The sequence below is a fragment of the Toxotes jaculatrix genome, chromosome 7 (genome assembly GCF_017976425.1).
Source record: "Toxotes jaculatrix isolate fToxJac2 chromosome 7, fToxJac2.pri, whole genome shotgun sequence".
NCBI classification, from domain to species: domain Eukaryota; kingdom Metazoa; phylum Chordata; class Actinopteri; family Toxotidae; genus Toxotes; species Toxotes jaculatrix.
Window position 1 is genome coordinate 14,150,061 of NC_054400.1, and position 12,535 is coordinate 14,162,595.

General features: G+C 43.3%; 1 protein-coding gene across 2 annotated transcripts in view; it reads right to left on the reverse strand.

The window, feature by feature from the left end:
* The window catches only part of emid1 (EMI domain containing 1), a 51,021-nt gene that overhangs the window by 2,554 nt on the left and 35,932 nt on the right, over nucleotides 1-12,535 (reverse strand). For both annotated transcript variants that reach the window (XM_041041484.1, XM_041041483.1), the window contains exons 4-14: nucleotides 9,049-9,138; nucleotides 8,883-8,944; nucleotides 8,623-8,755; nucleotides 7,628-7,672; nucleotides 7,420-7,527; nucleotides 5,103-5,210; nucleotides 2,604-2,693; nucleotides 2,057-2,109; nucleotides 1,875-1,937; nucleotides 1,735-1,779; nucleotides 1,437-1,481 (exon numbers count right to left, since the gene is read on the reverse strand). In XM_041041484.1, coding sequence (XP_040897418.1) covers nucleotides 1,437-1,481; nucleotides 1,735-1,779; nucleotides 1,875-1,937; nucleotides 2,057-2,109; nucleotides 2,604-2,693; nucleotides 5,103-5,210; nucleotides 7,420-7,527; nucleotides 7,628-7,672; nucleotides 8,623-8,755; nucleotides 8,883-8,944; nucleotides 9,049-9,138 — 842 coding nt within the window. The remainder of the gene's footprint in view (nucleotides 1-1,436; nucleotides 1,482-1,734; nucleotides 1,780-1,874; nucleotides 1,938-2,056; nucleotides 2,110-2,603; nucleotides 2,694-5,102; nucleotides 5,211-7,419; nucleotides 7,528-7,627; nucleotides 7,673-8,622; nucleotides 8,756-8,882; nucleotides 8,945-9,048; nucleotides 9,139-12,535) is intronic.

The window sequence follows — 12,535 nt, forward strand, 5'->3', positions numbered from 1 at the left end:
TTAGGTTCTAGGGATGAGCCTTTGGTTAAAACCAAAACATCTCAACAACATTAGAATGAATGGCCATAAAATTTTTATCAGGACATTCATGTTGTTCAGAGGATGATTGCTACAGACTTTGGTGACCCTCTGATATTTACTGTAGCACCAAGAGGTGGACATTTGTAGCTTTTTAGTGAAATACCTTGACAGCTGTTGCATGGACTACCATGAAACTCAAAGATATTCATGTTCATCTCAGGATAAATTCAAATCAGATATTGTGATCTTCTGACTTTTCGTCTCGCACAATCTTCAGGGAAAAAATTTTAATTCATCCAAGTTTTTTGTTTATTGCCAAATACCTACAATACTCACAATAGTAATAACAATCCTAATGGGAATTTAGAGCTACTTTGCCTTATTTCTGTCTTATCACCACTGTGTTATTTTACTCATTAGACACATTTTATAGCTGATTTTCACATCTAGAAAAGAAAGTTTATGTAGTACAGAACTTAAAGATGAAATCATGCAAGGTTGCATTGTGGAATAAAGAGGATAGCTGTATCCACTCCACTCACATCAGAGCACACCACCTCTAAGCCCAACAGGACCCACCACTGACACATATGGAGTGATTTGGCATATACATTTCACACGTTTTCTTTGTGGGTCATTGAAACATTTTTGAGCCTGTAAAATTCTGAAATTGATTGGATGTAAGACAGCAGGGCTGAATTCAATTAAAATGGCTATACCGTACATTTTCCTTTAAAGGGATTTTACTATATTCTGCATTGTTTCGCTCCATCGGAGCAGGTGCATGGTGTTGTTACAAGACTGACATTGCTTATTGTATTTTGTATATGTAGATGTATATGCCAAAGTCAGATGCTGAAAAAGTGACTGTGAAAGGTAGCCATGGGGACAGTAGCTTGCAGAGGGAGTCAGACAGCTTTAGGGTCAAGAGGACAGTGTCGTGACAGGGGACAGCAGTCCAGAGCACACCCCGAGGACCAACAAAAACAAGAACGCATTAACAACAACACATTTCACACACAAAATCAGACAGCTAAATTCATATATATTCAAACAAGAACAACAATGTATAACAGACACTATGACTGTCAGTAGGTAGGAAAGTATGGACTTGAAACCATAACCTGAGATGTAGGTCATGGTTAGACTGAATTCAGGTCACTGAATAGATTCACTGCATTGCAAAATGAATACATGATGACGTAAATAAAAATATCTTACATTTAGATTGCTCTTGTAAAACGAGAAAGAGGTAAAAGAAAAGTAAGGGTTAGACAGACACAGTGAAAACATTTAATGCTTAACAAAGGAATCTTAAAACTTTTAAAAAATGTTTTTTTGTTTTCTAACTACCCCTGCTTTCCAGGCCCTGTGACACCATACGAACTGTGAACTACAACCAACTACTTTCTTACCGGCAAGCCCTTCTCCCCTGGCTCTCCCTTGGGACCCGGTGCTCCCTGTGAAGAGGTATTATCAAAAATTGAGTTTGACTGCAAAACATTAATGAACACTGTGCAGCAGTTTACTCCAACAGAAGGAGCTCATTCTCCCTGAGACTGAGTTGTCACTGGTCAGTGTGGTTTGCAGCGCCGCTGCTGGATAGTGTAGTTTACAGAAATATAACCAGCTATGACATTTGTTGATGTTTCCCCCTATACACTCATTTACTCAGGCCATAATCTTAAAGCCAGTAGGGTGGAGGTGGCTTACCGGCTCGCCTCTGAAGCCCCTCTCTCCTGGGTAACCTAAAGGACCCTGAAAACCAAAGGCATGTCTCAGAGAGTTTTGTTTAAGGACGTAGAGTTAAATGAAGAAAACCTACTGAACACTATAGAACTGACTGTACTCACTCTCTCCCCTCGTTCTCCCTTTGGCCCCACAGGGCCCTGTGTTCCAGGAGCTCCAGGTTTCCCCTGTATTGAATCAGAGAAGAAATTCAAGACGACAAAGATAAGTCTGGACACGAACAAATCAGACAGTGCTGAACTCAGCAAGTGACTGCATTGCACCATTGTGCTGCAAGTGAGCTTACATTCTGTCCTGCTGGGCCAGGTGGTCCTACTGGGCCTTTGGGACCTGGGGGACCTGCAAAATACATAGAAAGATTCATATTAGCACCAAGTACCTTCACATGCTTTGAGGAGGTGGTGCTATTTTTTAACTGTGTTTTGCCTGGTGAAGAGAACTGAGCTCAGCCTGACATATATACATTACCTGTGTCTGACTTTATAAAGCTCAAGTGTGTTGACTCAGCTTTGAGCAATGATTTGTGTTCGGTCCCCTGGTTCAGAATAAGCATATTTGCATAGAAAAATCACAAAAAACTGAACCTACAATCCTCTGAAAGAAGAAAAATTAGACTAAATAATATCTGGTTAGCACAGTTGTGTGCTAGAAAAACAGTGTACAGTAGATTATACCCAGTATCAGACCATCTACGGTGTGAATCAACTGTATTTTGTATGTAAAAGCATTTTACTAGAATCTTTGAGTCTATGGAGAGAGGTTTCTCAGACAGAACACAAACAGCCTGTGTGCATTTAGGGATAAACACAACAAAGAGACAGATAAACACTCACCAACAGGCCCGGGAGGGCCCTGAGGTCCTGGAACAGGTAACCCTCGTGAGTCATGGAAAGTGTTTGTGAAGAAGGGGTCCTTCCCACGAGCTGGAGTTAAAACAAAATGCATGTGTTTAATGGGATGTAGAAACTACTCTCTGGGTTATGGACAGTATTTGCAAACAGGAACTAAGCTGATAAATCTGTGATAATAACCTGTCCTAACTTTGTGACAGAACATCTCATTTTGTGGCCTCACTATTCAGACAAACTATATAAGGTATGTATTATTGTATTATCCATGTATTATTTAAGTCTCTAAGTGTGCAATGTTTTACTTTTGTCATCGCTGGTGTATGAGGCTGCTGTCAGAAGCAGCTGGTAACCTTACTTTGTTGCTGCTGCCTGAGAAGCTTGTCTCAGGGCTACCTCTAGAGGGCAGTGTTTTCCAACAAATACTCAAACCTCATCTAATGACTTCAGCAGGAGAGTAAACTACACTTAAATGTATTCAAAAGCCCTGTCAGTAGTAAGTCAGAGTTTCACATTCATTAAAAATATTATGTAATATTCCATAAAAAACTTATACTACATATTCACTGTGTAACCACACTGACCAGGCGTACACAGCAACATGAGTCTACAGTGAAAAAGACAAGAGGAAGAGGGTGGTGAACGTGTACGCCAGAGAGGAAGTGTGTGGTCACTGGGTCATTTTATACTGACAGGAAACACAGATCCAATCACAGCATGACTTCAGGAGATACAGAGAGGAGGAGGAGGAGGAGGAGGAGATGACAGCCAGAAACATCCTCCAGCTGCCAGAACATAGCACACTGCTAACAGATCAGGACCAGAGGTGACATCCAAACCAGGGCCGTTCTCTCTGTGTCTGTGTCTATTTCAACACACTCTCTTCATTCCCTGCTAAGTACGCACTGGGATCTCTGGCTTAATGTGACACGAAAACACGTGGGGGCACTCAGCAGTACTGAAATCATACTTTTAAATAACCGAACAGTCCTCCTCTTCTCTGCTTAACGTTCTGGCTGCTGCCGGTTTAGGGACCCTCTCCTGTTCTGCAAAAAGGGAATTCCAACCTCCTGATGCAGATGTAAAAGCCAAATAAGTCAGTGTTTTCCAAAGGAAGCTCAGCACAGAACCATCCACCTCCACCCCCACCCCCTCCTTATGCTCCCTGCTGTTGCTTTGATGTGAAAGAAATGGCTCGCAGTCTCGGAAATCACCGTGCCAACCTCAACGTACCCACAGCTTTCTCCACACAGGAACCCAGAGCTGACGAACCAGTGTGCTGCATACTTTGTTTTACCACTGAATCCGCATATAAAAGCCACCGATGCGTTGACCTTGAAAGAGCCAGTGCAGGCCCCCATCTGTCTCTCACACTCCCCCTCAGCTGTCTGAGCGGCCTACATCTGGAAGTTGTTGAGTGACATCAGTGGTGGACAGGTTCTCATCCCAGCATGTGAAGTCTGTGTCAATCTCAGACCGTCTCTGCCTCCATTTAATACTCTTTGATTCTGTTCTACTTGGCTTTTAGACAATACGGGGCAAGTAGCAGTTAAAGGATTACCGTCATCCTGTCTGTTTCTCATTCTCTTTGTTTCTTTTGTTTACCATTAGTCCTAAAATTTGTGAGAGCTCTCACGCAGCAGGAGAGAGAATGTCTGCTAAAGACACATGAATAGCAGCAGTTTGAGGCGTCAAGCTAGAAATCTGTGAAACCTACGTCACCCTCCCTGAGAACAAAGGCTTTGATTGAATTTGTGTACATGTACTCATGCTGGGTTCACGGCAAGCTGGTTTTGTTTGGACATGGGGTCACAATGTCTGGTCTGGCCCAGTAAGAAATCTCTCCATGCATTGAGGAGGTGGTGAAAGTGGTTGTCTGAGATGAATATACTCTCCATCTGGATTTTTGACACTTCGGGACAGGTCCAGGTCCATAAAAATAAAGTGTGAGAATTATAAGCTGAACCATAGCAGTCGTCCAATTTTTATAAAGCCACAGAAGGAAAAAGATGACATTAAATTTGAAATTAAATATACAGGAAAAAAAGGGCACTGATTTTACACATCAAAGTCTGCTCACAGGTCTTGAAGAATACTACTGTATATATATATATGAAAACACTGCATAAATGTAAATATTCACTTGGTTCTGTGTTGGTTTGGGCTGAAGACCACAAGTTTGAAAATTAAAAAAATCTGGAGCTATGGAGTTAGAAAGAAGTGAGCTTACCAGACTTCTATAGCCTTCTCCTCTCTGCTTGAGGCTACATTAGCTGGTCTTAGCATAACACACCCGAATCTCTGACTAAACTGTGGGTGGTTGATTTGTATTTTAAGTAACATAGGTTCCAGGTTTTAAATCAGGAGGGAGAATGTAAGGAATAGTACTCTTCTGAGACAAACGCAAAAAGTTTTCTAAACTATGGGGTGTGGTATGTGTGTCATGGTGACTGTATGAAATCTGTTAGTTATCCAGGCTCTTACTGTGATCTGGTTCTGGGATGTGGGCACTGGCCGGCGCGGGAGGCCCTGGAGGCCCAGGCGGGCCTGGTAGACCCCTCTCTCCTGGGAGTCCTGGTGGACCACGGGGGCCTGAGAGGAGGGATGACAGAAATAGCACAGTGGTGACAGATATACTGTACTTCAGAGCTATATCATAGTAAAATATGATCTTAAAGTGTCTTCTGGAGAGGAAAGGCACAATGTCAGACTGGTTATGATAAATGACTGTGAGTGATGTGATGATCGGAGGATAAACTATGACAAAGACCAGAGAGGAAATAGATTAGATAAAGTGCTGAACAATACATCATAATAGTGTCTGGCAGGAGTTAGTGTTTTGTGTCTGTGTATGTGCACATGTGGAGTAAAATCAGCAGTTGGGCAGAGGAGGAGAAGTGCTGTATGAACCGCACAACGTTTCTCTGTAGTTAACAGGAGGAGGGTCTTTAATGGCCCGGTGCTGGGAACTTACTAAGGGACACAGGAAAACTCAAATAAACACCATTAAATTGTGCAAAGTCTTACTGGTACAGGTTCATTGTGAATCAAATGCTCCTTGCATACACTTTGCTAGCTTTAGTACATGCATGTGAATCAGTAAGAGCTGGTAGCCATGGGCTGGTCAGTGAGAGTGCCCTTCCTCCTCCCTTAGCCATCTTTTTTGAAGGTGGAAAAACTCAAAACACCATCACAACTACATCTGACTTCATTGTTTGGACTCTCCAGAGGTAATGCCGTCCCCTAAACATCACCTCTTGTCCTCCCACAGACCCACACTCACCACCTTTCTGTTTATGTACTGATGCAACTGACAATGACAGTCCGCTGATTGCTGCTTTGCATGGTAATGTTATTACAGCTCTGATCTGACACCTCTGTGGGCCATTTTCACTTAGCCTTGGTAAACACTGCAGCATGACCAACTGTGTTTTGGCTGCTTTGGAGAGACTGTAAGCTACAACCTGCGGTACAGTGGCTCAAATGGCAAGTCAAAGTGGCCCTTTAGAGTCTATGTGACATGTTTGGGAAAACAGTTTTCTTTTTGCCTGCAGAATAATGGTTCCCTAGAGCAGCTGGAGGATGCCCCGTCAAAATATGAGCCACAGTTTGTAATACAACTTTCCTGTAACCTATTAGGACTCATCAAAATGCAAGTGTCACTTCTCCTAACATCACAAGTTAATGTTTTCCCAAAACTTTCCCATAACCCCTGGCTCAAAAGCATATTTGTCTACGTTTTGCCTGACACTGGACACATTCCAACTCTGTGTTTATCTTTCGTTTTAAAATGAAAAAATCAGCACAATAAGGAAAACATAGCTTTGGATGCAAGACATAGCACTGGCTTTGGGTACTTATGAAGTAATGGAGATAGAAAAAACAATAACACCACAGGCATATGGAAATCATAAGGACCTGGGATTTGTGTATATATAGCTCATGTTCATTTCAGATTGAAGTCACATGGCGCTTCTCGGAAAGTGGGTTTGTAGTTTAACTTTTGCTCTAAATCTCATCTTTACCCAGCAGCAGGCACAGCGCAGGGGTCAGATGTTGGCCCGAAAGGAGAGGCACTCCCTTCATGATACAGAGCAGAGGAATAACAGCCTATAGCGAGAGCAGATGTTGTGACAAACTTATACCACCATTTACTTTATTATCATTCAAGTCACAGCTGCGTGTGGATTTACTTGTTTCCACCAGCTCATTTATTATTTGTACATAAGCACTGAACTCTGAACAGATTTATGCATCTGTTTCTGCTCTGGCTGGTGACCATGAGCAGCAGCACATGTTTGGGGAGTTTATATGTAGTCTGAAAACAAATGCTTTTGCTGCCCACTAGAGCAGTGCTTTTAGAAACAGGATTTAAAAAGCCAACCAACAAAATGCCCAAATTCCAGTAAGTTACCAGCTGGCCTCAGGGGCCGCTGGAACGCTCTAACATTTACCGCTGGAGGGTCTGTGGGTTGACTGTGTGGTTTAAGAGAAAGACAAACACTCTGGAGCAGGACACCCCAGGTCAGTCTTTTGTTAGAGATCACTCTGATTTCTGCACTTGTTTCCACAAGTCTTTGGTCAATAGTAGGCAATTGTTCTGCAGACAATAGGTAAAGTGGATAGACAAGTATACAGCTCCCCTGCAACACACTCACACATCTGTCTCAGTGACGCACACACAAAGCTTCACGACAAACTGTGTGAAGATCTATTACGACAAAGTTAATTTCTTCCACTCTGCTCACAATTGTCTGCTAACAGTCTGCTGTGTGGATTTCTACTTTTAGTCCTCTCTTACCTGCTGGTCCTGGGGATCCCTTCAATCCAGGGGCTCCAGATGGGCCCCTTGACCCGGTCTCCCCCCGAGGCCCACTGGGACCTGGCAGCCCCCGAGACCCTGGCTTCCCTAAGAGGAGGAAACAGTCATGAGTAATCATGAAGCCTTAACTGGTTTACATCTCAAATGGTTTTACAGTGACTGAAAGGCAACTATGATTACAATTTACCATCTCTGCCAGGAAGCCCATCTCTCCCTTTTTCACCCTGAGGACCTGTAATGAAAACAGAGAGACCGCTTAATTGAGAGATGTAGCTCTGTAAGCAAAATCTGGGCTCAGACCACTTGGAGAAGAGGCAATGTAAAATCCACTGAGGGATGAGGTGCAACTACCTTTTTTTAAAAATGTGTTTTATGTTTCAAATTATGAGAGTGGATCTTATTCAGTATATTGTGTCCTAAAAAATTCCACAGTGGAATGAAAAAAGGAGCGTCCATGGCATGGACACTACTTTCTGCTGACAATCCCACAATCCAGTGTCATATTTTACAGATAAAAACAATCACCATTGTGTGACTCCACACCCGTCAGTTATGAGGCTGAAGTCACAATTTACTTTTAACTATAGAGCAAACTATTGAGCCTCTTGTTATAAAGGAAGTAGTGATTTCAGACACCACATGGACTGAACCCATTTTCATTGGGATCATCTCATTTTTCCCCAAATGAAAACTTGTGCAGTAAAGTAACTGTGCATAGAGTGAAATATTATTTAATCCCACAAAATTCCTCCACATAGCGGCTACATTTTGATTTCACTGGTACACATTTTTTATCTTCTTCCGACAGTGCAGCAGGGTTGATGAACTCTGTGTTTCTAGCTGCAGCCAGCACTGGGCTTGACGCCAGGGAAGGAGAAGACTTTCATGCTCAGAAGCGCTCGTTTTCCACATAGCCACAGAGCGCTGAAAGTGAGCGGCACAGACAACTGGGCTCTTAGTTTTGCTAAAGGAAATGAGTGTGTGTGCAGAGGAGGAAAAGGGATATGAGCTGAGGTGAGCAGGTAGAGGGCAGAAAAAGAGCTGCGGCTCGCAGTGAAAAACTGCGAGGAGTGATTTTTGACTCAATTATCAAAACACAAAACCCTGGACTCCCCTTCATGGAAATACGCAGTATTTTTCAACTCAAAGCGTACCCATGCATGACAGCTGTGGTATACCTACCTGCAGGTCCCTGCTCACCAGGAGCTCCCTGAGCGGGCACGGCCCCCATCAGTAATGAGGCCTCTGGTGAAGTTCCTCCTTTACTCTGAAGGTGGCGATGCGATACGGATGCCGGGACAGTGAGTAATTGGACCTGATACAGGGAGGCATAAAACACGTGTGGGCAATTAAAAATTATGTTAGTTTAATGGAGGCCTCAGATGCTTATCAGTGATTCAGATCCTGTGGCTGAATGAGTGACTTCAGACAGCAGCTCTTACCTTCGCCTCCAGTGAGTTCAGTCTGTCACTCAAAGCTGTGATTCGACTGCAGTTGAGACAGTCTGAAAAAGATTTTGTTTTGTTTACCTTCAGGAATCAGACACATGTAGTACACCTCTGCCATTGTGTTGTATAGTCAAAGTAGTAACATGTTCGTAGCTCTTACTAGAGATCGCTTCTCCTGTGCGCGCAGGCGGCCGGCGGACCGTAGAAGGTTTCCGTACTGCCTCCTGAGCCACAAGCTGGTTCCCTGCATCTGTAACAGAAGATTAAAAGACAGAAAAATGTAATTTCTGTGATTCTCTGGTTTTATCTTCTTAAATTGAGGATTTTTAAATTGGGTTTTGCAGTGTTGTTCACAGAAAACAAGACATCTGAAGACATCTCAGGTTCTGGGAAATTATAATTTTTCACACTTTTCTGACACTTTACAGACAAAACAAATGATTGCTTAAACGAGAAGACCGGCATTAATCAATAGATAAAATGATTATTAAAATAATCGTTAGTTGCAGCCTTAGCTGACAGACAGTATGGAGGTGATGCAAATACAATAATAATCCATGTATCCTAGGAATTATGTGACAGTTACAGTGACTGTGGACAAACAACAACATAAAGAGAATATCTTTCTATGATTCTCAACTGATTCAGCTTCTAAATACTCACTGACAGGCCTACAGGTGTCAGTATGTCATGTTAGGTTTACTGTAATGTCATCACTCCAGTGATACGGAAGTTAGAAAGACTGTGCTGTGGGTTGTATGAAGACATTTCACCAGAAATCACCTCTGTGCTGGGCTGCCATCCTCCAGGTGAGCTAGCATTAGCCAGAAAGAGCTGACAAAAGGCTGACGACGTGCAGAGAAGACAGAAATGGAAATCACTAGTTGCAGCTTTTGTCTCTCTTACATTTCTAAGAGACAAACATTGTGCACGCTGCATCTTTGCCAAGTTGTTTTCCTTTTGCCTTGTTTCTTTATGGAGTATAAAATCACAAGGCCTGGGAGAGAGGGCGTGTAAAGACAAACAATGGTTTCCTTGTGCAGAGAGAATGGGCAGTCTCGGCTCACATTATGTCTTGCTTTCACTTTATGAAGTGTGGGAGTTTGTGTCCCTGGATGGTGGATGTTTTTGAATGGGCAGAACTTGGCGGAAGTGCTAGACCGACTCCCTCGTCTGGCATGTTCTGGCTCTGGTCAGCCCAGGTGCTCCTGATACAAACAAGAGTCTGGGTTCAGCACCTCATTAGCCACCGGGGCGCACGTCTTTCCATTCAGTGGCCAGTAACCACAGTCAACAGTAAGTGCTGTACTAAAATAAGCCATGAAATAGCACCTGCAGCTCTGAGCTGGAGCAGGAGAACGATTTTCTTCTTAAACAGCCTCATTTATTGTAACATCACATGTCATGATCTGTCTCTATTCACTGCTGACCCAGAAAGGGAAAAGGGAGAGCTTATTGTCATGAAGAAAAATAAACATTTGGGAACTTAAGACAGGAAAGCATAGCGGGTTGAGTGATCACCCAAAGAGGAGGGAGAGAGAGGGCAAAGGAGGGGTATGAAAAGTACACAGAACACATGGTTTAGGGTAAATTGAGAGCGCTTCAATAATTCTCCCTCCTCAGCCTCTGTGCTCATGATTTCACTGTTTTGGGTTCTGGGTATTTCTCAGAGGATTACAAGTGTAGATGGATTCAAACCATGTAAGGCCTGAGACTGAAATGTTATGGCATGCACTCTAGATTGTAGAAAACTCTTCCACATTTCGATAACAATATAAACCTTGCACAGAGACCAGGAGAACACACACTTTGAACTGTTCTTCACTCGTCCGTGCTGCACTTCAGCCCGCAGGGGGGGAAGAGTGCGGAGACAAAGAGAGAGGTGGGTATGTGAGTGCATGTACAAGCACATGCTGGGGACGTTTTCTCTGGAGCTCGGCTCATGTAGATGGCTGCATTCAATTACAAAGGGGGCTCTGGATAGGAAATCTAGCTCTCGCCCCTCCCCTCCCAACGGCACCTCTTCTCCCTCTAAGAGAAAAGAACATTTAAGCGCCAAGATCCCCTCACCCACACTTGAGCTATTGTATGAAGCATTAAGCCAGCTCTGGCACCAGGACAACTGTCTCCCACACACACCTCTTGCACACTCCCTCTCTCTGTCTTGCAGCAATAAATTTAAAATCCTGCAAAACCCCTCTTGTCTTCTGCTTTCTCCTGTGACAGTGTCTGTTAACTACAAGGCCTGCGGTGTGTGTGTGTGTGTGTGTGTGTGTGTGTGTGTGTGTGTGTGTGTGTGTGTGCGTCCAGGCTGTGTTGAAGTAAGACCTGAAGACAGAGGATGACTTGGATGCCTCAAGTGTGATCCATTGCTCGCTTGGCCAACAACAACATCATCACAGTAAATGAATGCCCCCTGATGGACACGGTTCCTTGTATCCACTCTTTGTTCTCAGTGGGCTAATTGCCCCAGTAGGGGGGTGGGAGGAGTCAAAGAAATGTGTGAATGTATTTGACCTTTTGACCCCACGTTGCATTGGGCCCTAATCAGTGACTGAGTCAGAGCTCGTCATTAGAGAAATTCCCCCGCAGAGAGTTCAGAGAGCCATAGGCCGTCCTGACATCAGCTCCGTCTCTGGTTCTGTTTTTCTATCTCATACACACTCACACACATATACAGAGTGTTGTCATTTGTTTACAAACACTATTTGAATAATCTTTGCCCCTGCTTGCCCAATAATCGCATGGGAAAAGGAGGAAGATATGAACCAAGGTCACAATGAGAAGGTTACCCTTTCCTATTTAATAACAAGTGTGTGTATTGAGGTGGTTATGAGGGATGGCCTAAGGGATTGCTTCTGCTTGAGCGTGAGATGATATTGTATCTAGAGGTATTTTGTAGCAGCAGGAAAAGATGTTAAGACTCTGGGAGTGATGAGGAGCCTCTAAAAAGCAAATCGGATTTTGCAAAACATCTATTTCAGACTGAATTTATCTGATTTTATCATGGAGCTCTGAGGCCATCCAAAAGTCTATGGGAACTGTAACAGCATACAGTATTTGTAAGCATATAGCTGGAGGCTAGGGTTAGACACAGAGAGGAAACTGTTTGCCGAAACCTGGCCAATAGGTCGGCCAAGCCACACATGTTGCCCTGCAGGCCTCAGATGAAACCCAGACAGGACTTTTTCCTCCCTCCTTTGTTTCTCGTCATTCACTGAAGGTGAGTAAACTGACAACTATCCTGTCAAATGACAAGAAAATACTGTCTTGTCAGTGTAATTCAACCATAATGTAAAAGTTTGTTTAAATTAAATTGCATTGTCTAATGCATCAAAACTACACTGGCTCTATTCAGACTTTGTTTCTTGTATCCAAACAGTGTCCAGATCCAGCACAGACAAACTGCAGTTCACATGTGGTGATAAATGTGCCTTAAATGTGTACAGAGTGATGTCTTGTTGTTGTATTCACTTTTCCACATTAGATTTTACCAAGAGGGGAGTTGCAATTTCTGCCAGAAATCAAACAGGCAGGACTGAAGCGGATAAAAGTTCCAAAAACGTTAAAACAAAAGTGAGACACAGCAATTTAGTCAAAAGGAAAGTGAATGTGAGCCAACACCAGAGACACATTTATGCCAAGTG